The sequence below is a fragment of the Choristoneura fumiferana genome, chromosome 5, assembly GCF_025370935.1.
Source record: "Choristoneura fumiferana chromosome 5, NRCan_CFum_1, whole genome shotgun sequence".
Taxonomy (NCBI): Eukaryota; Metazoa; Arthropoda; class Insecta; order Lepidoptera; family Tortricidae; genus Choristoneura; species Choristoneura fumiferana.
The window spans coordinates 6825213-6848936 of record NC_133476.1 but is presented as its reverse complement, the minus strand read 5'-3'; the positions used below and the strand labels follow the sequence as shown (position 1 = coordinate 6848936).

At 37.6% G+C, this 23724-nt stretch overlaps 2 protein-coding genes across 2 annotated transcripts in view; both read left to right on the top strand.

Annotated features, from left to right (window-relative positions):
• The first annotated feature begins 1505 nt into the window (after positions 1-1505).
• slim (scruin like at the midline) lies at positions 1506-16593 on the top strand. The gene is made up of 3 exons (XM_074087662.1): positions 1506-1954; positions 8644-8855; positions 10005-16593. Exons 1-3 carry the CDS (start codon positions 1538-1540, stop codon positions 10657-10659), a joined length of 1284 nt encoding a protein of 427 aa, XP_073943763.1. The 5' UTR covers positions 1506-1537; the 3' UTR covers positions 10660-16593.
• A 2975-nt stretch (positions 16594-19568) lies between these two features.
• The window catches only part of LOC141428004 (adenosine receptor A2b-like), a 123577-nt gene continuing 119421 nt past the window's right edge, over positions 19569-23724 (top strand). The window contains exon 1 of the mRNA XM_074087661.1: positions 19569-20330. Coding sequence (XP_073943762.1) covers positions 19904-20330 — 427 coding nt within the window. The 5' untranslated portion in view covers positions 19569-19903. The remainder of the gene's footprint in view (positions 20331-23724) is intronic.

Below are 23724 nucleotides of genomic sequence, written 5' to 3'. Positions count from 1 at the left end.
TTATTTATTTGTCATACGCCCGCCACTACCCCGACCGCGTTCCCGCTGCGCGCCGAGATAATGAAATGAGAAAAAAACCTCCGTCATAACTCCGCAAAAAAAATTGCGGAGGCGAAGATACGATTTCTTGCGGAACTTCCGCAGTAATGGAGGCGGAGGCGAAGTTCCGTTACAACCCTAATTTTTTACGTTGGCAGTGCCAACGTAAAAAAATATAACACAGAGGGGCTACTACAAAACTGGGAAGACGAAGTTCCTGTCGCGCCGTCCGCGAATTATGTGAGATAGGCGTCAGCGGAATGGCTGTGGTGACGCCGATCTACGCGCCCCCCCGACCGACATCAACTCGGTCAGCTAACACGAAGATCGGCGCCGAATATGTGGGTATTAACTCAGATTTCTTTATGATTGTTTGAAAGGCAAATTGCTGGTTATAACTAGTGCAAGTTCATACCGTTATATATTATTCCCGCGCAGTTATCCTGCCATATTTATGGCTCAAAGTACGTTCTTAAACTCCCAAGATAGATATCATACTACATCTGCTTCGCTAATGTTTGGTCTCTAGATTTCCATGCTCCTGTCACCTTCTGTGGAAGTAATACAACACATGACTCTGACTAGAGAGCCACATGTCCATGGCTACGAAGCCTCGGCATAATTCGTTCCTTACACTTTAGGTAGTCAGCAGCCTGACCGATATTGAAAGATGGAATACTTTAAACAGTGCCCTTGTAGCCTTGCATGCTAAGCCATAACTCCAAGCACCATCCTTTAGCCTTCACCTGGCTACCCTTCAGCCTTCACCTGGCTACCTTCTGTCCCACAAGGCGGATTTACCGTATCGCTGCACATTAAACATTGCAATACGTACGCCACTACAAGCCGAGAACTCGACTCAGTTCCAATCCAAGTAACTGACCAGTTCCGGAGCGTTTCGCATGGGCCTTAGTCGACCTAGAATTCTCGAGAAGACAGGGAAGCATTTACATTCGATCAGATCAGGGTTTTTCATAAGCGTGCTTGGCAATGCTGAGCACACAAAGTTTATCCTAGCGTTCGGAATAATCTAACCCGTAGTAGCTTGATATTTTTAATAAGTAAAGTCAGCAAGACGCATCAAATAAAGAGAGAATCATTATAACGTAAAAACGTAAATACATTTTCCTGTTGATGTAATGCATCTAAGGTGCAGCCACATGCAGTTGCTCGTCACTAGATTGCAGCGATAAATCTGGTCACGTGACCCCATTTTGAAGGTGATTTTGAATTTCCCCCGACTCGTGTTTTTGCCGAAATTGAAGAAGTTTTTTTTTCGAGCGATGAAGCTCAACCTGAGAGCTCAACATTTCCAGCATTATCGCTATAGGTCACGTTACCAGATTTAAGACTGGAAACGAGCGTCGAGCGATTTCATGTGGCCGCGCTCAAATTTTCTCTCAACTGTCAAGTCAAATGTCAACTGATGTCAACTTCACATTTTCACATTCGCTTCGCGTGTGAGATTGCTTTGGACTTTCTTGATTATTTTTTATTAATGCTAATAAAGTCTAAAATACTCTGCGTTGTTCATTTGAGTGTTAAGGACTTGGCTTATAAAATTTTATATGCCGCTAGGCCCAGCGAAATGACTTCCTTTAAGAAGGATTTTGTTTTTGAGCCGTTTAAGGTTACTGAAGTAAAGTTTCGTGGTTTTGAGTGTCCCAGACCTAGAAGTGGACATAGAATAGCTTGTGATGATGTGAATATTTACTGCTTCGGTGGTTACAACCCTGTCTTACCACGGGCTAGCGTGCAAAGAGAAAATCCTACTTGGACACCGGAGCGGCCACTTTTCAAAGAGCTCTGGAGTTTTTCGATAGCCAGTAGAAAATGGAAAGAACACAAGGTTGTAGAGAATATGCCAGAAGAATTGGCTTCTAATGCTATGTGTATGAACGGCCGATACTTGATGGTATGTGTAATGTTCAGTACTCACTTGGGTTCAGTTCAAGACTGAGGGTACTCTGCATATCTACCCACATCCTAATATATAACATGCCTTTCCCCCGGGACAAGAGGAATACGTAGTCTTTTAATCCCTACATTATTTTTTAGTCTTTACACACACATTCACTTTTAACACTTTTCACTTTTGTTTTATGACGGACACAGTTAACTATTGCTATTATAATTTAACATTAAAATCAGTTGTCTGAGGCATCACTGATGTCACCCCCACTTACAATGCTATCCCCACTATCATCCTCTTCCTGCAGTGCCATATGCTTACAAACAGGTGTGACTGACGGTGGGCTTTCAGAAGACCTAGTTCTCTTATTCACATTCACTGCTGAACTGGTTGGCATATCAACATGACAATCTTTTGGCCCGTCTACCCCGATGACTTCGGCCCATTTGCTTGGTGATGGAACTCTTATAGTGCCATATGCTTCATTATCCTCTTTCTCTCCTTCTTTGCCTCCTGTTTGTTTCTTATGTCTGTCTTCTTGAGGTAGTTCCTTCCCTCCATTCCAAGAATTATCTAGTATGTTGCCATCTTTTTTTGCAAACCCCAGCATTTGATTTATATGTCTAATGAATACTTTGTCTCCCTGTTTAATTTTATACCTTACAATACCTATTCTTTTGATTATGGTACCCATTAACCAACATGGCCCAGCTCTATAGTTCCTAAAATATACATTTTCATCGGCATTAAATTCTCTTGTTTTCTTTGATTCATTTTCTATTATCTCTTCAGTCTCCTTTGCTTCTTCTGAAAGGGGGTGAAGACGGTCGAATTTGGTTTTGAATCTCCGGTTGTTTAGCAACTCAGCTGGAGTTTTTCCAGTAACAGAACTAGGCGTAGTTCGAATACCATATAATATTTGATTCAGACGCGTTGGCCAGGGCTGGTTAGACATCTTTTTTAATTTTTGCTTCACTGTTTGGACAGTTCTTTCTGCTTGCCCATTAGATGCTGGATGATATGGTGGCACTAAAATCTGTTTTATCCCGTTTCTTTTCAAATAACACTGTAATTCCTCCGACACAAAAGCTTTCCCGTTGTCACTTACTACTGTGTCTGGCAAACCTTGCTCCGTGAATATTTCTTACAGTTTCTGAATGACCATACTTGAGCTCTGTTCATTTACTATTTATACTTCAGGCCATTCTGAGTAGGCATCTAACAGAATCAAGAAAACTTTACCCATGAATGGCCCTGCAAAATTGATGTGCAGCCGAGACCACGGCTTGGGAGGTGTTATCCATCTATGTGTCACTTTTGGTGGCATGTTTCTTACTTCTCTGCATATCTGGCACCACTCTTTCAATTTCTCGATCTAAACCAGGCCACCAAAAGTAGCTTCTAGCTATTGCATTTGTCATGACTATACCATCATGGTTATCATGCAGTTCTTCCAACACTCCTTGGTGCATTCTTTTAGTTAAGACAACTCTATATTTGAATTCAATGGAATTAATCAGTCTGGTAAACAAATGTGGTGACTGACATTGACACTTGACTGACGACTGGCTGACTGACTGACGTTGGCTCTAGTGATGTGAAAGCTTTTTAAGATACTTCAATCAGCAGTAAATAATTATTTTGAATTTACTCATATTTCATTATTTAATGTTTTCCCTAAGTTTAATTTTTAAAAATGCCGAATCACATATTCTCTTAGTCCTGTTCAATAGTCATTCACAATGTTTCCATGTCGCTTTTAACTTAAAATGTTTAATAGCATTTTCATGAAGTTTTAGAATTATATCTTCAAATATATATACCTAACGTTTTTTCCATACAAACTTACACTCCCCTTTAAGGGTAGAATTTTTAAAATGGTGAAACATGTATCCACTTATATTTTTTGACGTATATTTTCCCCAAGGTTTATGATGGAGTATTCTAGAATTGAAAGGGTCAGTTAAAATATGGATTAATTTAGATTTTTTTGCTGCTTAAGTAGCGTAGTAGAAAAAGGCAACCTGAGATATGTGTGCATAGGAGAAATTTGTGTCTTGACTCCTGTCCAACGGTGGTGTAGGGGTTATAGTATGCAGTACGGATTGCTGAGGACCTGGGTTTGATTCCCAGCGCTGGTCTCTTTTTCTGGTTTTGCTGTGCATCCATGTCTCAGTTTGTATTTTCGATATAATTTAGAAGAGGCATTTTTAAATTTACATAAGACAGGGCATTTCTCTGAGTTGCCTGAGTAGACACAGGGAAGTGATTCAAAATGTTTTTTTGGTCCAAAAATGGACTCCACAGTAAATATGATACTTATTAGTAAATAGAAAAAAAATATGGAAAATAGAAATCTACATAATTTGTACTATAATAATATTTTATCGACCAACTAGTGTTTACCCGCGGCTTCGCACACGTAAATCATTAGGTCCAGCAGCTTAATTGAAATACCGGGATTTTTAAAAAATCCCGTGGAAATTCCCGAAAATTAAATCGTTGTTTTCATTGACATTACATTAAAAACAATCATGGTCAAATTTCATGACTCTAAGCCCAGCGGTTATTAGTTCGAAATTTTATCCCTATCTCGTGGGAATATCGGAATAAAAGTATCCTATGTTATCCAGGTTATATACTAACTTTTTGCTAAATTTCATCTAAATCCGTCCAGCCGTTTCAGCGTGAAGAAGTAACAAACATACTCACTCACTCACAAACTTTCCCATTTATAATATTACTAGCTTTTACCCGCGGCTTCGCACGCGTAAACTATTCGGTCTGGTAGTTGCAATTGAAATTTTCGCGTTTTTACAAAATTCCCCAGTAAATTTCCAAAATTGATATCGTAGTCTTCAATGAGGTTATGTTGTGAATAACTGTACAAAATTCAAGACTAAACCCAGTGCTGAAATTTCAAAATTATTCCCTATCCAAATTCAAATTCAAATCATTTATTCAGTAAATAGGCCGCAATAGGCACTTTTACACGTAATTTTTTCAAAATAAAATAATTACAAATAAAATACTTAAAAACTACAGTATACAATTATAGGATAAATTACAAAATAATAATAATAATACAGGGATGTATGGGGTCCCTTAGTTACAAAACTATCCCGTGGGAATATCGGGTCTAAAAGTCGTCTATGTGTTTTTCTAGACATCCAAATTCCTACATACCAAATTTCATGACTGTAAGCTCAGCGGTTATTATTTCAAGATTTTATCCCTATCTCGTGGGAATATCGGGGTAAAAAATAGCCTATGTTGTAATCCAGGTTATAAACTAACTTTTCGCCAAATTTCATCCAAATCCGTCCAGCCGTTTCAGCGTGAAGAAGTAACAAACATACTCACTCACTTACTCACAATTTTTCACATTTATAATATTAGTAGGATTAGTAGGAAGGAATAGTAGGAAGTAGGATAGTAGGATAGGATTAGAAACTTTTATAAACCTTCATTAAATAGTGTAACTTAACACAAATAATTAATATCTACGAATAAATTAATAGGTATGCTTATGAATACGCTCTACGACCTGAACCAATAAAATCCCCCAATTTGCAGAGCCAGCCATAATTATCGGTAGGTAAGGTTGGTTTAGTCAAATAATTAATTTTGTAGGTACAGCACTAAATTTCCAGAGACTAGACAGACTTCGGTGAGGAAAAAATTATCATGTCAATTTGACATATATAACGGATTTTCGTCTTCCAATTAATTCTATAAAATAAACATATTTACACGATTCACAGTGATTCGTGTAGAACAAGGCAGATGGACAAAATTCTTTGAGTCTTTTTAGTAAGTTTAAATGTTACGGTCAACATCGTGAGGAAACCTGCACAAATCTGCGAAGCAATTCAATGGTGTCTGTGAAGTTCCCAATCCGCACTGGGCCCGCGTGGGAACTATGGCCCAAGCCCTCTTGTTCTGAGAGGAGGCCTGTGCCCAGCAGTGGGACGTATATAGGCTGGGATGATGATGAAATGTTACGGTTCTTTATGATTTATCACCATATATAAGTAAAATTACGAAATTAGCTATATTAGCCTTGTAAAATAAAAACAACATAACTTGACCCCTTTTCACCGCCATTTACTATTGGAACTGGGGTCAGTTTAAATTGGTTGGTATGATTTTGTTTTTAACTGCGATTTTGCTGATGTAAATGATTAAATCGTAATGTTTTATCGTATACCCGCAAGATTTAGATAATTTAAGAGTATATATGCGACAATTTTAGTGGGTAGGTATGTAGGTATTCATTAAAAATAAGTATATGCAGCTAGAGTATTATATTATTTACAAACGAAAGTAATAGGTAATCAATCTGAGTCAAAACTAGGCCGGCGTCGTTTTGTTTTAACGCTGGAGTCATTGAACTCTTTTTGTGGTCTACCAGGTTTGGAAAGTCTAGATCCAGAGGGTACAGCGTGTAATTTAGTACGTGTAAACGATGTATCCCTCTTTAACCACTCAGAAAACTTAACTAAAAAGCGTTCCTTGTTTCTACCACAACTTATCCATTTCTCCGCGATTTTTTTGGAAATTTGGGAAATTTTCAGCTTTAAATTTCTCAAGGATTCACCTGTTACTCCACTTAGGTCATATCCTAAAACCACAAAGCGAAAGAGCTCGTCATTTCGGAATTCTTTCGGGTTTCTCACCCATACTAGCCACTGATGATATGTTCTGAAAAAACAAATAAAAAAAAAATGTGCAAAGATATCGCAGTCAAAATTGCTGTTTCCAGAAAGTACATAGTAATGTGCATATTTCATTTAATTTTCAAATAGGTGGCATCTGGAGACATGTAAACTTTTTGCGTTTGAATTCATAAAACGGTACAAATATAACGTAACTTTACATAACAGGCTCCATATAAATAATATTTATTTGCAAATGTAAATAAAAAACATTGCGAAATATAGTACTCACCCTTAAGTTTACCGTCCATAATGAATATTTGATAATATATTATTTTAAACACAAATTAAACCGTTACGTTTCGCAAGCAATAACACGAAGGAAAGCAACTGTAATTTAACACTTTAGTGTAGGTACACTTAACGTTTTATCTCGCTATATGAGGGTATACTATAAAAATAACTTGTGGGTATCTTAATGTATAGGTGTCCTGATTGTATGTCAACAAGAATTACATCGGAATTCGAAAGTGACTTTTGTCCATCTAGCTTGTTCTACGCGAATCACTGTGCACAGGTCCAGTATACTTCCCCCCAGTCCAGGCTGAAAAACATTCCGATATTTATTTAATATGCTGTCCACTTGCCCTCTATCTACTTTAACATTTAATATCCCATAAATCTCTATTTTCAACTCGGGAAACCAATCACGGCCTAATAGGTTGGGGCCTTCTACTCTAGCAATTAAAACATTTAGCCTCTTACTAACCCCTTTAAACCTCACGTCAACCAAAGTTTCTCCAAGTAAAGCTACTTTACTATTAGTCCATGTTGTTAGCCTTACTTTCGGCTTGCTTAAATTTGGTATCTCCCCGTTCCAGATCTCCTTTGCTGTACTCTCCCTGATCATCGTATAAGCGGCCCCAGAATCAACTTCCAAATTTACTAGTTGATTGTTTATCATAACATTTACATTATAGGGCGCAACCTTATTCGATACATAGTAGCATGGAGCATCTTCATACAAGCCGTTAAACTTACTTTCTTCCTTAGGCTTACCTTTCTCTCGAGTACTTGAACAAACCTCAGCAATATGACCTGTTTTTTTACAAATATAACACTTACTCCATCGAAATTTACAAAATTTACCATGAACCTTGCCACACCGCCAGCAATCATTATTACCCTGTTGTATGGACTTAGCTTTGATTTTGTTAATCTCCATTGGCTCCCCCCCGCTGCTCGGTCCAGGAGCACTTTGAACAGTCACCTGTTCCGGTGTTGATATAACTAGAACACCAGCATCTGCCATCTCTGCCGTCAAAGCTAACTTGACCGCCTGGTCAAAAGATAATGTAGCTTGTTGTAACAATAGTTTTTGTATTTCTTTGATTTTAATGCCACAAACTAAACGATCTCGCAAGGTCCTATCCAGGTCTGCAAAGTTACAATCTATTGCCAACTTCCGTAAATTAGCAACATAATCTTTAACCTTTTCACCATCCAGCTGATTTCTCATGTGAAACTTATATGATTGCACTATTTCATTCTGTTTTGGATTGTAATGTTCATCCAACAAAGACTTTACATCATCATAGGATATATCCCCTATTTGCTTTGGAGATATTAATGAAAGTATTAAATCGTACAAAGAATGTCCGCAAACCGATAGAAAATTAGCCTTTTTTAACTCGTCACTCTCGATTTTGTTCGCTAGCAAACAGTAATGAAACCTATCAATATAATTTTTCCAACTGTCTTTGTCCGGATTAAATTCACTAAATTTCACTGCCATGTTGATTAATCAGCCTAATTAACACTTTTAAACATTCAAACACTATGTTTAACGTATTTTTTCGTATTTTATTCCTGTCGCCACATGTAATGTTCAGTACTCACTTGGGTTCAGTTCAAGACTGAGGGTACTCTGCAGATCTACCCACATCCTAATATATAACAAACAGTATGTGTGTTGGTAGTCATTAGATTAATTGTTGAGTAAATGAGTTTTTATTTACCTTTATCTGTTTGTAGATATTTGGTGGTACAGGCGCTCCATTCGGAAACAAGTGCAGTAACGATGTGATTGCTTGGAAAACTAGTCCTGGTGATGCAAAGCTCCAAGTTTTAGAAGCAACTGGTTCAAGACCACCAGGGCAGTATGGACAAGCAATACTTTGCCATGATGGTTATGTCTATACTATTGGTGGAACCAATGGATTTGCTTACAACAGTGACATTTATAGGTATATATATTATAAATCAATTATAGCTAATAAACTGCCACTGGAGTCTTTGGAGTGAATTTTGATACAAACAAAAATGTAACATTTTTGTTTCTCTACTTTAGACATTAAAATATTAGAAATTTTATTTGGAAAATTAAGTTATAAGTAAAATCAGGTAAATTATGTATAAGCTATATGAGATACAGAACACAAAGAGGATTTTTATTTTTGAAACAAATATGAATTGCCCACTAAAACAATTGAAGTTGATTTTTTAACCTCGTAAATCCTTGTGTACTTCACAAAGTAGCAATCAATTGTAAGAATAACTGCCGAAAGTACTTGGTGAAGTACAAATTTGTACAATGAAATATGAACTTTAAATTTATGCAAGTAATTTCCAAAATCACAAAACATTGAATTCTCAGCTCGGTTTGTAGACCTATGTATGATAAAAAAAAAGGACAAGGTTAAATGTAGACCAACATAGTTTGATAAAATATATTCATTAAAGTTGATAGAATTTTTGCCCTTGTCTCTAGACATTTGCTCCAATGATATGATTCCCATGTGATAATCATGTTGTTATTTTATTGTTTACATACTCATAGCACAGGTTGGTTCATGGGCGTACTCAGCTTCTGGCCTGGGGGGTGCAAGTCAGATTTTTAGGTCAGATCACCCGCGCTTGTTTTGTCATATGGAGCAACTTCATACATTTTCTGCGAGTGCGAGTAAAAATTTATTTATAAATTTAATTTAATTTTCCAAACTTACAATTATCATTATTATTCATTATACAGATTACAAACCCAATGGAATAATTTAGTTAAAAAATACACAACAAGAAATATTTTATGTAAGTACACTAAATACAATCAAAAATGTAAACGAGGCGTAATATATTGCAGAACATACAATTTCGTCCTTCCACCTTGCTCCACCCCATGGGTTGGTCCCTTTTTTTGCTGCAGGTTGCAGCCTTTTTGCTCATAGGTTACTTTATATTGTGCAATGCAATTAATAAAATTTAAAAGTCAATTCTAACAGTAGAGGCATGTGTATATCATTTTGAGCACCGTCTTATGCTGCTGACTGTACATACAAGTTTTAACATTTAAATTTCTAGTTATGCTATTTAATTTATTTTTATTATGAATGTTTCAGGCTCGATCTCCGAACATTGGTGTGGGAGCCAGTTTTTGTAGGAACTGGTGGCGACGGAGAACCTATAGGAAGGTACAGACATGAGGTTGCTAGAGTTGGTGATAAATTATATGTATTAGGTGGAGGTACGGGAGAATGGGCTTTTGAACTTATGGAGATCCCTGTATTTGACATTCAAACAAAAACATGGACTACATTGACACCTAAAGCTGATGATACTTCGAAAGACACTGTTGCGCCTCTGCCTAGGAAGTGCCATAGTGCTGTTCAAATAGACACCCCCAGTGGTATACAAGTGTTTGTAGCTGGTGGATCAGACGGGCAGTCAGTGTTTGAAGACATTTGGAGGCTAAATGTGAACACTTTACAATGGAATATTATGCAAAAAGCTGTTTTACCGCATCCACTTTATTTCCATTCTTCAACAGTAACTTCACAAGGCTGCATGTATGTGTTTGGAGGGATAGAGCCTAAAGATGATGCAACTAGTAGAAATAATATTTTGTATAAAGTATGGCTATGTATTCCGAAGCTGAGTGAGATATGCTGGGATGCTTTGTTACACTTATATCCGAATTTAGACCAATTGTCCAGGGGAAAACTTTTGGATCTAGGTATACCTATACATATGGTTGATAGGTTGCAACCATTCTAAATTTAAAATTGGAGATCAAAACGTGAACAATATACCTGTGGCCGTATTGTCTAACCTAACGCATGATCGCTCGCGATATCGCATTCGTCGTCTCTTTCTTCCCTCATCACCAAGTGACTGAGATAAGTGATGAAAATGATTGTGATTCCGAGTGTGTTGAACAATAAGGCCTATCCTATGCATTTAATTTACAAGCCAATATAAAAGTAATCTCTGTTCCTCTAACTTCAACATTTGGTATTTGATTACATTTTTGATACTCGCTTTTAAATTTGAGTTGGTGCATTTCTTTTTAGCATTTGACTAAGATATTAATCTTAGGAGGTCTTCATGTCCATTTATATCATTGTCATCTATGTACTAGACCATCAAACGGGGAACGGCGCACAAAAACAGTTCACTGCGCGGTTTTGTGAACAGTTCACTACTTATAGTCTGTTGACGTCCGTGACAGCGGCTGCGTCAAAGTAATATTGATGATTGATGCGCCGATGATTCCTATAGATGATTTATATAGTACTTTGAGATCATTGCAATATTCTGTCGTCATATTCCGTGCAATCAAGTTCATAGGAATTTTAAGAGTGAGAAAATATTATGAATCTAATTATTGAGATAACTTCTTTTGACGAAATATTAATCTGACTCTTAACTGAAATTAATTCATGCAGTTAGTAAATATTTAGGCACTTAAAAATTCACGTTTTTTTAAATATGTTACAATTGGGTCCTTTACGTTTGCTCATTGTTTTGTATTTATCTATACTGTTTGAGTTTGAGTAATATTACCGAATGATGACGCTGTCTAACCCAGTACAGCTAGAAACTTGATATTTTTCGTAAAAGCTAGTAATATTAGTTTCATTTTTTTAATTTATATGATTTTAAATGTATTTACATGTGTGATGCGCTGATATGGGCCATTGCGGGAATATTTAGGTATACATAGTATCAAAATACGCGGTTGCGTCCCAATACTTCATGACCTGAGGATGAAAAGATTGCATCTAACAATTTCACAATCAAAATTTAAAATCAAATAAATAATAAACTAAAATAATTTCCTTGCTCACCCGCGACCTTACGATAGCTAAGCTTATGCAAAATATGCGTGTTCATGCAGTTCCTCCACCTCCATACTGTAAGAACACACACAAATCGCACTGCATGATGCTGCGGAACTGCATGAACACGCATATTTTGCATAAGCTTAGCTATCGTAAGGTCGCGGGTGAGCAAGGAAATTATTTTAGTTCATTGATATGGACCTCCGCAAAGTAACGCCTGATTCAATAAATTATTTCAAATAAATAATAAATGAATACTAAATGTCAAATAAAATTAAGTTTGTAATAGTTTGTTATCTACACCTTCAATGCAGAACCTTGTCATACTCAGGCCATGAATTGATGATTGTTTTAAAAATGTTTATTCTAGCAGCCCCTTCATTCGTCTGCGTACAGTGGAGGAAACTGAATCACGTTCCAGGATGGAACTTTTCATAATCAATTTCGCTATGATTTCTTTGCCAAATGTGATGTCAATATGACACCAGTAGCACAAATGTTCCACTCCGGTACATGATTCAGTTTCCTCGACTGTACCTATAGTACAACTAGAATGTTAATGTAACTCGGGACCCGTCGTTTTTCTTCGTTTTTATGAAGAATCATGTGCGATGTGAAAAAGAAAAAGAAAACCAATCTTCTGTTTCTAGTTCCTAACTAGTTTAATTGTACAAGTGATCTAGTGGCGGCACGCAAGTCGGTAAATTTCTAGTCACTGGTTCTAGTAGTAGTAATACGGTATTTGACATTTTATTTATTTTATAAATTAAAGCTTAACAATGCATGCTATCGAACGGAATAACAATATTCCTTTAAATATAACAAAATTATAAATGTTTGAAATTCAAGATTAGACAGAGAAAGACTTACATGCATGTGACGTCGCACGCAAGTAGCACCATACTGCTGCATAGTGAAAAGTGTTTTAGAAAGAGAGATATAAAGATTAAAAAAAACACTATTAATCCAATTTTCAACTGAACTTATCTTTCTGTGTATCTATATTTTTATAATTAAATACAGGATATTGTAAATTCAACAGTTGTCAAATACCGTATTGTTGACAAAGGTAAATAAGCTTATTTGCTGACTGTACTATTTCTTGACTGTACAGTCGCAGAAACTGAACCGCATCAGAGTGGGACCTTTTCATAATCAATTTCGCTATAATTTATTTGGCAGATGTACGTAGTCGGTCCCAAAGTTCTGTCACAAATGAAAATAATGATAAAAACAAAAGTACCAATCAGTTTTTAATAAATTATATACCAATTTAAAGTACATTTAATAAAGAATTAAAATTACTTAAAATTATTCAAAATGACTTCCTTTGTTTTTAATACAGGCCCTTAATCGGCGCGGCCAGTCGTCTATCGCAGCACGCACCATTTTCATGTCTATTTCAGCGACTGCTTTTCTTAAAGATGACTTCAAGCTTGTAACGAGGTGTCATACCTACAGCTCGTTTCTTCCTAACTCTTTGTACTGTCTGGTTTAGCACATATTCGAAAAAATAACATTTAAATTCAAATTTCCTTTTCTAAATTCCACCCCTGTTCGATTTACGTCAAGTAGCCATTCTATTCAGAGCCTCCGAGCTGAACAGATACCTGTCTTTTATCCTAGATCCTATAAATCTCCTAAAACTCCATAACTAGCTTATAACTTACTACTCCTATACGAAGGAAGTATTTATCCTTATCCAGAAGTTATCCAGTTTCAAATAATTGTACAGTGCATTTGTGAAGTTTCTTAAGTTCATTAGATTGTAATACTGCTGGACTTCAGTGCCATTGAATTATATAAATAAAGAACTGGGCACGGAAACGTAAGTTGATTAACTATGTATTTTTATAATTGTTGATACAGTGTCAAAGCATACCTTTTAGATACTTAAGACCGCGTCTGTTTGTCCGCAGGTGCCCTTTTATTATTATCTTAACATAAATATTACTGTCTGCCCTGTTCCTGCCTTCTTCTTTACTCCAACAACTCCCCGGTCACTACCCGTGACAAGCTCTCCAAATTTTTATGGGGTTTAGCACAGACCTTCCCCTCTAAGACCTGCCAAATTTTATAGTCCAGAGGATTAAGGTCCGGACTGGAGGAAGGCCAATCTTTGTGTCTTATAAAGTCGATTTTTTGACGGTCAAACCAGGCTTGAGTGGTCATGGCTTTGTGTGCTGGCGCAGAATCCTGCTGGAACACAAAATTATGCCCTGAAAATAGCGTGTTGGGCAGATCTTTGACATGCTTATCTAAAAACGTCTCTTGGTACACTTTCGCACTGATTTTGACCTTTTTCGCAAAAATGAACCTCAGTTGGCCCGTAATAAGATACATCCAACCAGATCATCACTGATGATGGATGATGCCCATGTTGCACCCGTGGAACTCTTTCACCTGCTTCTTCAGAGCTCCTAGCGTACACTGTATCATTCTGTTTATTGTATTTCTCTTCAATATCGAAAATCTTTTCGTCTGTAAAGAGGATATCACGGTGTCGATTTTTCCCGTACCGCTTTAACAACTTCCGGGATCTTTTAAGCCTTATTGTTTTTAGACGGGCATTAAGTAAGTGCCCACTCTTTTTTTGTATGCTCGTAGACTAAGATCTTCGTTTAAAACCTTTTTGACGGTTTTTCTACTGACACCAACTTCTGCCATCAACTTCTGTTTTCGGACAGGATTTCTTGCTATGCGCGCCTTGATCGCTGCTGATGTTCGTACGGAGCGAGGCTGGCCAATTCTTTTCTTGTCCTCAACACTGGAGACTTCATTGTACCTATCAATAGCACGGTACACAAACCTAAGCGTTATGTTTAAATTTTTGAGCAACTTGAAAATGGTACTTGGGGAGTGCCCACAGCGGTGCAAGCTAAAACAGCTATTCGGTTTTCTTTAAATGTCCACTCCATCATGATAAATTGCAGCGAATGACTGTTTTTTGTTTTAAAATAATTGTCAAACATTCAAAAATGGAATTCAATCAAATTTTCTTAAAATCATGTTCTAAATTTAAAAATAATGTGCCAGTGACAGAACTTTGGGACCGACTACGTATGGAATGTCAATATTGCATAAGTAGCATAATGGTTCCACTCTCTGGCACGCGGTTCAGTTTCTTTGACTGTACTTGCATTATCATTCTCGCTACATAAGTATTTGTTCCAACATTCGAGGCAGCTGAATCACGAAATAGGGTGGAACTTTTGTGTTATTAAACTATGACGTCATCAATCAAAATAGTATTTTTTTTAATAATTATCGAAATTGTTTTTATTGATTGACTTTTGCATACCAAGAGATAATAAAAGCGTAGACAATCCCAATTGGTTTTATTTCATGGTCATTTTACCCTTAGATAGATATTCGTAACATACGGGAATGCCGGTTGTAACTTTTCAGAGCTTCTATCCCAAAGACTATCCATTGATTACTTGATTTGAATACGAATTTAGCTGACACGACGCTGCTATGTCACTTGGGCAATGTCATGTAAAATTACAGTGTACAGAAAGAATTAATCGTGAGTTTGAATTGCTGTAAATAATAGCTGTGCATAAAGACCAGGAGGCATTACAATGATCTTTTTGTGTGAATTCATGTTTTATTTATTATGAATGAAAAAAAAAATATTTTCATTAAAACAAAAACGATTTACCAGTTTTAGTTCATATGAGTGTACCAAAAATATGTGAAAGTTAAGGAAATAAAAAAAACACGGTGTACTTATATGACTTACCTACCGAAATCTCTGTTTGTACTTTGTTCCAAGGGGTTTGTGTTTTAAATCTACGATAAATTCTAGGGTACGACTACAAAGAGTACCTAGAAATTAAACATTGCGACTTTTTTCGTCAAGATCCTAATAATATGTTTCACGTAAAGTGGTTTCTCTTCTCCTTGTATCTAACAATAACGTACAGTCAAGGGCAAATATATTATCGACACAGCCAAGGTTGCAAATATATTTATACACAGCCTTAATGTTAAGTGCATAAAGTCGTGTATACATATTTTTGTAACTTTGGCCGTGTCGATATCTTTGCCCTTGACTGTACGAAGCGCTTTTAGCTCCTCTTTCATCCATTTTATACTCTTTGCTGTCAGACTCTAGCAAGATAAAATCCAGATTCTGTACAGTCGAAGTCAAAGATATCTTTACACTTTACTACTTTGTCGCTGTCACTTCATGTTTGAAGTTTTGTTTAAAATTGTCACGGATAAGGTAGGTAAGTACCTACTACTCGACTAAAAATATATACCTACTATTATATCATAGTCCTAACTGAGGGAATAATGTAGATGCATATGCTAATACAATAATATACAGGGTGTCCTGTAAGACGCCGATATCTCATCGTGGCGGGATAGATCATCTTAAGCGGTCCCCTTGGTTAAATTTTACAAGAAAATAAAAGAAGCCTTTAACATTTCCAGGTGCATTTGATAAGCTTATTTTACCAGAGGCCGTATTGTCTAACGTGCGGGCTCTTGCCATCGCTTTCACCATCTCTTTCTGGCACCATCTTACACCGTTAGACAGAAAGAAATAATAAATGCGATAGCAAGCGTCCGCGCGTTAGACGATACGGCCTCCGGTCTTGTTTTCTGGCATTGAAACGCTGATGCTCTTAAATTTGTGAACGGCGAGACAACAAAACCTGATTAAAGGAACTACAAATTATCAAAGTTAAGAAAAGTTAAATATCTCGTAATAGGTACAGGTGACTTTTACCAAACTTAAAATTTAAATAAGGGACCCACCTACATAGCAGTTCTATCTAGTCACGATAGGATAACCAAACCACTACTTATACCCTGTACAAACACTTATTGAAATAGACAGAATTTCGTATTGAAATGAACTGCTTTTTATTTTAACAAAATAAGCATGGAGTGTAGAGAGGAGAGAGACCAATTAATTGGGATGAGTTGCAAAAGTGTTCAGTGGCCCATAATAAAAATAATTCTTAATTATTTTTTCATTCCGCGGAAAGTGCGTGAAGCCATCGAGATTGGTCGTCATCCTAATTTTAACCGGGATAGTGGTTGGGCGGTACCTCCGAGTTGGCAAACAGTGTTAAAAATTCTCGTGCTGCGTCATCGGTTAGTGTGAACGTACCTTTGCAGAGCGATGTTGTTAGTGTTGTGTGCTACCCTACATTTGACAGTTACAACGAAAATGACCGTGAAAATGACGATGAAAATGCGGATAGTTGTGCGCCGGTGTTAGTTTCGTCGGGTAGACGCGCGAGCAGAGCGGTGGCGCGTAGTGCGCGTGTTGCAGCAGGCGCCGAGTCGCGTTGCTCCTAAGAAGGGCTACGGATTAGCCCGAAACATGTCGAGCTAAACTCGATTTAAGACGTGAGTTATCCGGTACAATATCATTTAATATGAGTGGCCATACTGCTAACGCGCTGAGTTTGCGATCGCATTCACCATCTCTTTCTCTCCTCATGCTATAGGTACCTTGTGTCAGAAAGAAGTGGTGAAAACACAGAGGTGAAAACGATTGTGATTCCAAGTGCGTTAGACAATAAGGCCTTGGGCTTTAAACCAGGGCTTGTTAACGTTACCAAATTCACATTATAAGTAGCGTTACGTAACGGTTAAATCGAAAAAATACCTTGTACCAGTATTAGATTAGGGGTAGGTATAACGTTACTTGATAAATTAACATTATGGTAACGTTACCCAATTAACGTTACTTGATAACGGTAAATTTTCATTAAGTGCATAGTAGCTAATAGTAGGCTTGTTAACGTTACCCAATTCACATTATTATAACGTTAAAAAAAATTGAACCGACTACAAAAAACATGTAAATAATTTTCTACCAGTCTGAATTCGGTCGGTGGCTCAGCACGAGCCAGCAGGGTGAACCTATAGTCATCTACCTCACCTACGCACTTTATTTACACTGCACAGGGTTTGCACTGGCAATGCAGTAGCAGCAGATCTCGGCTTAAAGCTATAGCCGAGAGACTCGCAAGAAAAATCGTGCAAGTTGCATTACATTGCGGTGCTCGATTTACCACAACAAACTCGTTGGCTTTACGGCCTCGCAAGGTAATGCAACTTGCACGATTTTTCTTGCAAGTCTAAACTCGACATATGAATTTTTTTGGGGTTCAGTCGCCTTAATGGTCAAAGACACGAGGTCGTTACTTTTATTCACTTGTTTATAGTCAAAATACCACAAACGGGACTTATCACGCTATTATTACACAAGTAATATTTACCTCGACGTTTCGGCAACGTTACTGTTGCCGTGGTCACGAGTAGACTGAAGTGTGGGGTGTCAAGTCTGCCTAGCAGCGCGAGTTCTTCGAACTACCCGCACTTGATCACTAATAGTGCCGGCACTCGTATCACGAACTACCCGCACTTGGTCACTTTTATTAGTCACCCTATCACACCGAAAACGAAACGTCGAGGTAAATATTACTTGTGTAATAATAGCGTGATAAGTGCCGTTTGTGGTATTTTGACTATGAGTGAGAATCACGAAAGTTTAAAACGTTACACTTGTTTATAGTTTTTTAATTTAATTTTTGATTTCCGTGGCGCTCGCGCGTAAAGTTGATTGCGACTCTAAGCTATTAATTAGTAACACGCGCTATAGCGTATCTTATCCTGATGAGTTATCTGCCGCTACTTATACTTATAATCACAATCGTTATTATTGATTAAAGTGATCCCAGTTCCAACAAAATCCCATTTGACTTGTTCAGTTTATGCTAAATCAGCGCACTTCATCAGTATGCGTAACGTACCATAGCCACTATAAAATTTCGTTAGCCATGTCAAATCAGATCACGGCCGCGGAGTTAGGGCGTTGACCTTGAATAAACGATGGTTCAATCACGTCATACATTGGCCACAAATTTTACAAAGGGCAAAAACACTTAATTTCAGTCGTTTAAGCACCAGCCTACCCTATATGTAGCACGCTACTCCTTACGGATCGCTACGGTCGTAGCGACGCCGGCTCTATCATCTAGTTACAGTACTTACAGGACGTATCTAATTATTTCCCAAGCAATTCTTGTAAACTCACTCTCTTGTTTGCAGGTGGTAGGACCTTGTGCAAGGTCCGCCCGGATTGACCACCATCTTGCTCGCTAATCCTGCCGTGAAGCAGCAGTGCTTGCACTGTTGTGTTTCGGCGTGGAGAGTAAGACAGCCGGTGAAATTACTGGCACTTGAGGTATCTTAGGCCTCTAGCAATCTGCGCATCTGCAATACCCCTGGTGTTGCAGATGTTTATGGGCGGTGGTGATCTCTTACCATCAGGAGACCCCCTTGCTCGTTTGCCATCCAGTCGAATAATAAAAAAAAAAACTTTCGTAAGCAGGATTTTTTAGTCTGAGTCAACAGGTTGAAAAGTTAAGTTGGTAAAAAGTAAAAGTTAGTTGATACTTTGGTCGACAAGGACGAATAGGCTCCCGAGCTATCTGTTATCTGATAGGTAATTGTTGTAAAAAAAACCTCAAACTCACCTGACAGAACCAACACTTACCACTATTATACAGGATAATAGATAAAAGCAGTTTCCATTTCCATTCGTACGATACCCCTACCCCTTACCCTGACCTTACTTTCCTTTCTTACTTTTCTTTCTTTTTCTTTTTTTCTTTTACTGATGGCCTTACTTTGACTTTTATTTAAAAACTAGTATATGTAGTTAGTTATCGTTGACTGGTAAGGATTGCTTTTGTTCATATTAAAAGAAAGGATTTCTTTGTAATTTGTTAACAATTAGCATAGCTGCATAGCAACAATAGCTATCCCGGCAGTTTAGGGTTTAGGCAGTCGGAAAGCCGCAGCCGCGGCCGCAACAGCTCAACAAGTGTTCTGGGCGTGCGTCCCGCTCGGCGAGGTTTCGCGCCAACCGCGCAGTGGCGGGAAGCGACTCGCGGCCGGGACACGCTCGCTCGCTAACCACCCGCGCTCCGTAAATCGACGCAACGAAAGTTTTCGAATACGATTTGAACATTCCAGAATTCCATAATGACGCTAATATTTTTAAAAACCTTTCCAGCTTGAATAAAGGAGATACAAAATAAGTGAAGCTTGTGGAGTTAAATGGCTGCGATTTTCGCAGGAGTGTGATATTACGCGATGTTTTTAAATAAAATGCGGGAATAGATTTTAAAGTTTGCTGCGGTATGGCCGAAGCATCGGAAGTGGGAGAGGCGACCACAGTGGTACCTGGGCCGCACCGGTCGCCCACTCCTGAGCTGTACGCGGCTTACACCACCTTAGAGATCTTAGTGGCTTTAGTGGCGATAGTTGGAAATGCTATGGTGATTCATGTTTTCCGGAGGGACAGGCGGCTGAGGCGGCGCACGAACTATTACATAGTGTCTTTGGCGGTGGCGGATTTGTTGGTGGGACTGTTAGGGATCCCTTTTGCGATCCTGGCTTCGGTGGGGCTGCCGAGGAACCTCCACGCCTGTCTGTTCACGGTGTCGCTGCTGGTGATGCTGTGTACCATCAGTATCTTCTGCCTGGTGGCCGTGTCTGTGGACCGCTACTGGGCCATTCTTCATCCGATGTGCTACTCTCGGAATGTGCGCACCAAAACAGCTATAAGTTAGTACCATTTCTATATTTTTGCTAGCGAATTACCTATCTTGTGATGACGTATCGCGTTATCGGTCACTGATTTTGGGTTCCGTGCGTCAATGGTAGATGGATTATCCGTACCTAGTACCATTTCACGAGTCACCTAGTAAGATACGGTCGTTTTAATGTAGATCTACTGTCAATTTTAATATTTTACGGCTCTGCGCCATTCAATATAGAGGTCACAAAATGACAATGTTCGTTTGACGTCGGGGATTTGAAATGAGTCGCACTGAGAGATCACCCACTCTAGCTCAATGAAGTATAATATGAGTAGTAAGTAGTTTCTTCAGGCTATTGACCATGATATTAAAATGTGAAGAAGTATACCTACAGTTTACACAACGCAAAAAAACTAATAAGAATACTTATGTACAATTCTCAATTAGTCATATATCGGTGCAAGAGATTGGCGTAGCTGGTAACCAAAGGCCCTGGAGCAAAAAATAAACTAGGGCCCCAACTAAACTATTTAAAGTCGTGTGAAAGACAGGTACCAACTTGAGATAATTGAATAGATAAGCTAAGTAAAATTATTTTTTATTAAATTCACTACTTATAAAATAAAATGTAGCGATCATTTGTAATTTAATCTTTAATCAGAGATGGTTCGCCACTTACTTAATTCGTACATTTAATGACTATTTTATTGCTATTGAACAATCAATTGTTTTTGAATACAATAGTGACTAGATCCAAATGCAATTATTTTATTATTCTTCGGTAATTGTGATAGAGATTTTGTAAACAAAAGCAAATGTTTAAGTACGTTTAACATTTAATATATTCTGCGCAGGTACCTAGTTTAGGATAGTAAAAAGGAAATGTTGGAAATAAATGTTGATAGCGTTATAAAATCATTCTTTGCAAAGCATATTAAACTTAGTTTTTAACGAGCTACTATTTTTTAACATACATACGAAAATCCAGTTATAAATATCTAGATTCTCTACCAAAAATAGTACTTGTAGGTACTTTTATTACTTAAAATAATAAAAGAGAAGAAATCCATCGAAATAAAATGAAAATGACAAAATAAAGCTGCATAGCCTCCTAACGCCCAAGTCAATTTTTTGATATATGAACACTATATGAACATCAAACTTTGTGTCATTTATGATAGAGTTTGATGTTCAAATGACAATAATTCCTAAACGGCAGGGTTATGATTTAAGAATAAGAATAATTTTATTTGCCAAAGTTTGGTACATCAAGAAAAATATGCTAAAATCAATAGCATAACTTTACATAGCCTAAAGAAGCAAAGAGGCCTCTACTCAGCGTTTTGGCACGGCAAGCTGTAGCACTGGTTTTCAGTATTACCCTTTAACTTGTAACTAAACCTTAAGCCGCGACTTTAGTGATCCACGTATTGTATGTGCCTACGTAGGTACATAACATTATGCAAAAATGGGTACCCATTTAGAAACGTATGTTCCTCCGTATTGCATGAAGACCTGTGAAGACACTGGTTCAATTTTAATAAATGAGCTGTTTAAATGTGTGATTGTCAAAGAAACCTAATTTGTAATTAAGCAGGTACTTAAATTAGTCACAATGAATTTACTTCTGTCTAGAAGGTGTTTGGCTTTTAGGGAGACTACGTTACTCATAAAAATATTACGAAAATGGCTCAATGTACTCGCGCTTTAGACGTACTCGATTTTTCCGGACAAAATAATAAATTTAGGTACCGACTGCTGTTATAAATAAATAGAAGAAATAATATGTCATGAATTTATACACATCAAATTAAAAGCACTATGAGATATTTTTAAGTGCATCGATCGTCGAAGTGTTTAAAAATGCTGCAATATATTTTGAAAGTTCCAATAAATCGCTTATTGCCACATGCTCGTATGCCATCCATTCGAATAAAAAATAAAAATAAAATAAATAATTGCGGCGTTTTTGCGGATTCAGAATGTAATCTCTGTTTGCGAAGGACACATATTAAACCGCTAAATCGATTTAGACGAAGTTTGGTACGAAGTTTAAACTCTTGGGAAGGACATAGGATAGTTCATTTATACACGCGTCTGCGGAAACTACAATTTGTCGGGATTAAAATTATCCTATGTCCTTCTCAGACTCTCAAAATATCTCCATACCATTATGGTCAAGTGAGTAGATACTCTAAGTGTACAGTGTCCTGAATTAATATACATGCCACAGCGGAACGTGCAAAAATACACGTCCTACCGGCCGTAGAAATAGAGTCGTACCTATCAGATATTGGTGCTGCTGCTGGTGAATGTACATACAAACGTAACAAACCTAAACCTTACTATTAGTCAGGATACCCGTTTTCCTATCGGTCAGAATTCCCCAGGAAGCTTAGTCAAACTAATCTATTCAAGCACAGTAAGGTTTAGTTTAGGATGCATTGTCAACGCGCGTTAACGCTACCTATTGATTTAATCTAATCGCTGTCACTGACGTAGTAAAATCTATTGTAGATATAGTTATATGATCATCCGTACATATTCGCTAAGCCCGTTTAGTCGTTGCTTCTTTCTAAGCTCTTTTAATCTTTAACTAAGTTACGTGATGGTACAAACAATGCTGTTTTAACCTTAATTTCAATTGAATGGAAATTTCTTCAGTATCCATGTATTTCTGACCTAGACGGCTTTTAACACTTTTCTATCCTTGCCTGTACAGCCACCTACGCTAATATCTGACTTAAAAAAGCGTGCATAAAATTATACGACTATTTCTCGGATGGTAGGACGTGTCCGATATTTTCCATGCTCCGCTGTGACCTGGTAGATATTAATATTACCTACCTAATGCAGGAAACTTTACCTGTAGAAAGTGATCACCCTTGTAAAATAACATTTTCCTCTTCTTGGCATAACCATAGTTTCTTGTTAATTCGTGTTATAAATGCGTCAGATCGAATGATTTAACGACGGCTATTGAAATTGTTATGCCGAACATGATACGAAGACCGTGGGTAGATCACAATATCCAACTATCAAATTGAGGAACTTTATCTTTCTGGGTAGCATAGCAAGTACTAAACAGAACTATCTTAAATAAGTATGTACCCATATACAGAGACAATACCTCATAATTGACGCGAATAAGGCGTATTAATAGCGCTATAAAGAGTTAACTATATTAAGTAGAAGTGCTGCCAGCACGGCGGTACATTTGAAACATTTTTATGCGTCTTACTAGATTGAATTCGAAAACGTTTTGCCGGTTCATTGCGTGTGTTGTCAGAAAATCACAGTGTGACGAGCGTTACGACCGTGCAATGAACAGAAAACTACGGAACCCTAAAACATACGATATATTTAATCAGTTGCCGTGTTATACCAAACTTGGACGTCGGCGACATTAGCTTTGCGAG

What these genes read in the sequence shown, in the direction of transcription:
- slim (XM_074087662.1), top strand. Translation starts at nt 1,538, where the DNA reads ATGCTAATAAAGTCTAAAATACTCTGCGTTGTTCATTTGAGTGTTAAG. An exon ending in TGAACGGCCGATACTTGATG is followed by an intron (nt 1,955 to 8,643) that starts GTATGTGTAATG and finishes ATCTGTTTGTAG; the next exon opens with ATATTTGGTGGTACAGGCGC. An exon ending in TACAACAGTGACATTTATAG is followed by an intron (nt 8,856 to 10,004) that starts GTATATATATTA and finishes TGAATGTTTCAG; the next exon opens with GCTCGATCTCCGAACATTGG.